This window comes from Egretta garzetta, unplaced genomic scaffold (genome assembly GCF_000687185.1).
Source record: "Egretta garzetta isolate BGI_Z169 unplaced genomic scaffold, ASM68718v1 scaffold737, whole genome shotgun sequence".
In the NCBI taxonomy this organism is placed as follows: Eukaryota; Metazoa; Chordata; class Aves; order Pelecaniformes; family Ardeidae; genus Egretta; species Egretta garzetta.
The window spans coordinates 96,226-97,921 of NW_009260195.1; the positions used below are offsets into that span (position 1 = coordinate 96,226).

General features: G+C 57.1%; 1 protein-coding gene across 1 annotated transcript in view; it reads left to right on the forward strand.

Moving 5' to 3' along the window:
- The window catches only part of MEGF6 (multiple EGF like domains 6), a 117,524-nt gene that overhangs the window by 93,177 nt on the left and 22,651 nt on the right, over positions 1 to 1,696 (forward strand). The window contains exons 11-12 of the mRNA XM_035897589.1: positions 1,038 to 1,220; positions 1,485 to 1,686. Of these exons, the coding sequence (XP_035753482.1) occupies positions 1,038 to 1,220; positions 1,485 to 1,686 (385 nt within the window). The remainder of the gene's footprint in view (positions 1 to 1,037; positions 1,221 to 1,484; positions 1,687 to 1,696) is intronic.

Here is a 1,696-nt window from a genome sequence, read left to right on the forward strand (position 1 = left end):
GCGCAGGCGGGAGCGCGTTAGACCTGCACGCCCTCTTTTCCAGCTTTTTTGCAGCACTTGCTGCCATTAGTGGTGGAAATGGCTCACCCCACCAGCAAATAGCTTTCCCCCGCTGGGACCAGGCTTATTTCAGCACTTTCCAGAGAAGCGTGGGGGCTTTGGGCACAGCTGCGCTTAGGATAGCCCGCAGCGGTGACTCCACGATAACCAGAGCCCTTTCCACAGTCACCAGCCTCTGACATTTTTCCTTATAAGAAATAACAGATTTTTTTTCAGGCAGCAGCCCTTCATCCCACCACCAAGCACACTATTACCCAACTCAGCAGGGCAGCCAACACCCCACGCGCTCCATGAACGACCCCCAGCAGCATCGCCTCAGTCCCTGGAAAGGTTTTCTGAGCTCTGGAGCCAGAAGAGCAGCACCCAGCACCTCCCCATCTGGCAAACACCAGGGCTTCCCCTGGCCCAGTGGCTTTTATAGGCTCAGCAGCCCTGCCCAGGGTGCCCCTGCTTACCCTGCTTGCCTGGCCTTAACCCTCGCCTGCCCTGCAAGGGAGGGAGACCTGTACCTGTACCCGATAGACGCTCTTTCCGAAAGGACAGCCAAGCTGAAATGCATCGCTTAGCTCTGTTAGATGGGCAGGCTTGTTGAATTCTCCAGAGAAGAATTAACTTGCCTGAAAACTCAAAGTACCCGAGCAGCTTCAGTCAGAAATCCAGCCGGGTGAAGGTGACGGGGCACGAGCTCAGTTGCCTGAGAAGCCAGAGCTGTGTGTCAAGGTTAAGATCAAAGCGTCCCCAGTCGATTTTGAAGCCGCATAGCTGGTCCGTGCCCATTCCAGCCAAAATGAACAGGCAAACAAGTTGCAAACATTTTGGAGGTGTCGAGAGAGGTCAGTGGTGCAAACCGCGCCAAGACAGATGCCCCGTCCCTGTACAGACACTTCTGGTTTCCCTTTCTTGTTACAGAGGTTCTGTCCTACCCTTCGCCTCTTGGGGATCTCCTCTCTTTTCCCGCTCTGACACTGTCGTCTCCGTGACTGCTTCCCTAGCTATAGAGGGCCCCGTGGAAGCTCTGGATGGTCAGCGCCCCGTTATCCGCCCGATCCCTCATGTTGCAATCCTGCGAGATGAATTCACCCAGCTCTTCAACGATGACTATGAAGAAGAGGAGGAGGAGATGGAAGCAAGAGGAGAGCACACGCTTTCAGAAAAGTTCGGTAGGCATTTTGCAGTGCTGGTAAATGGCACAACTTTGCTTGGAAGTCTTCAGAATTCATCACACGTGCTGGGCTTATTTGAGTTTGGCGAGTGTACCCACCAGACTCGTCGAGTACCTTTTCTACGTGGCAGAACCTGTGTGACAACACAGATGCATTTAGCTTTGCCGCAGCCTACGCCAGGGGGCTTCCCTGCCCAAACCCTCCGAGATGCGGGGGCAGCCGTGGGGAAGGCTTTCCAACCCGCGGCGCCTCTCCTTGCAGTCTGCCTGGAGCACACGTTCGGCCCTGACTGCAGCCTGACCTGCGAGGACTGCCAAAACGGAGGCGCGTGCAACGCAGAGGAGACCGGCTGCGACTGCCCGGCAGGCTGGACCGGCGTCCTCTGCAACCAGAGTGCGTGGCGCGGGAGGGCGGCGGGCGAGGAGGCTCTTCCCACCCCTGCTCCGGGATGCTCGGAGGCAGCGGCCGCGCGT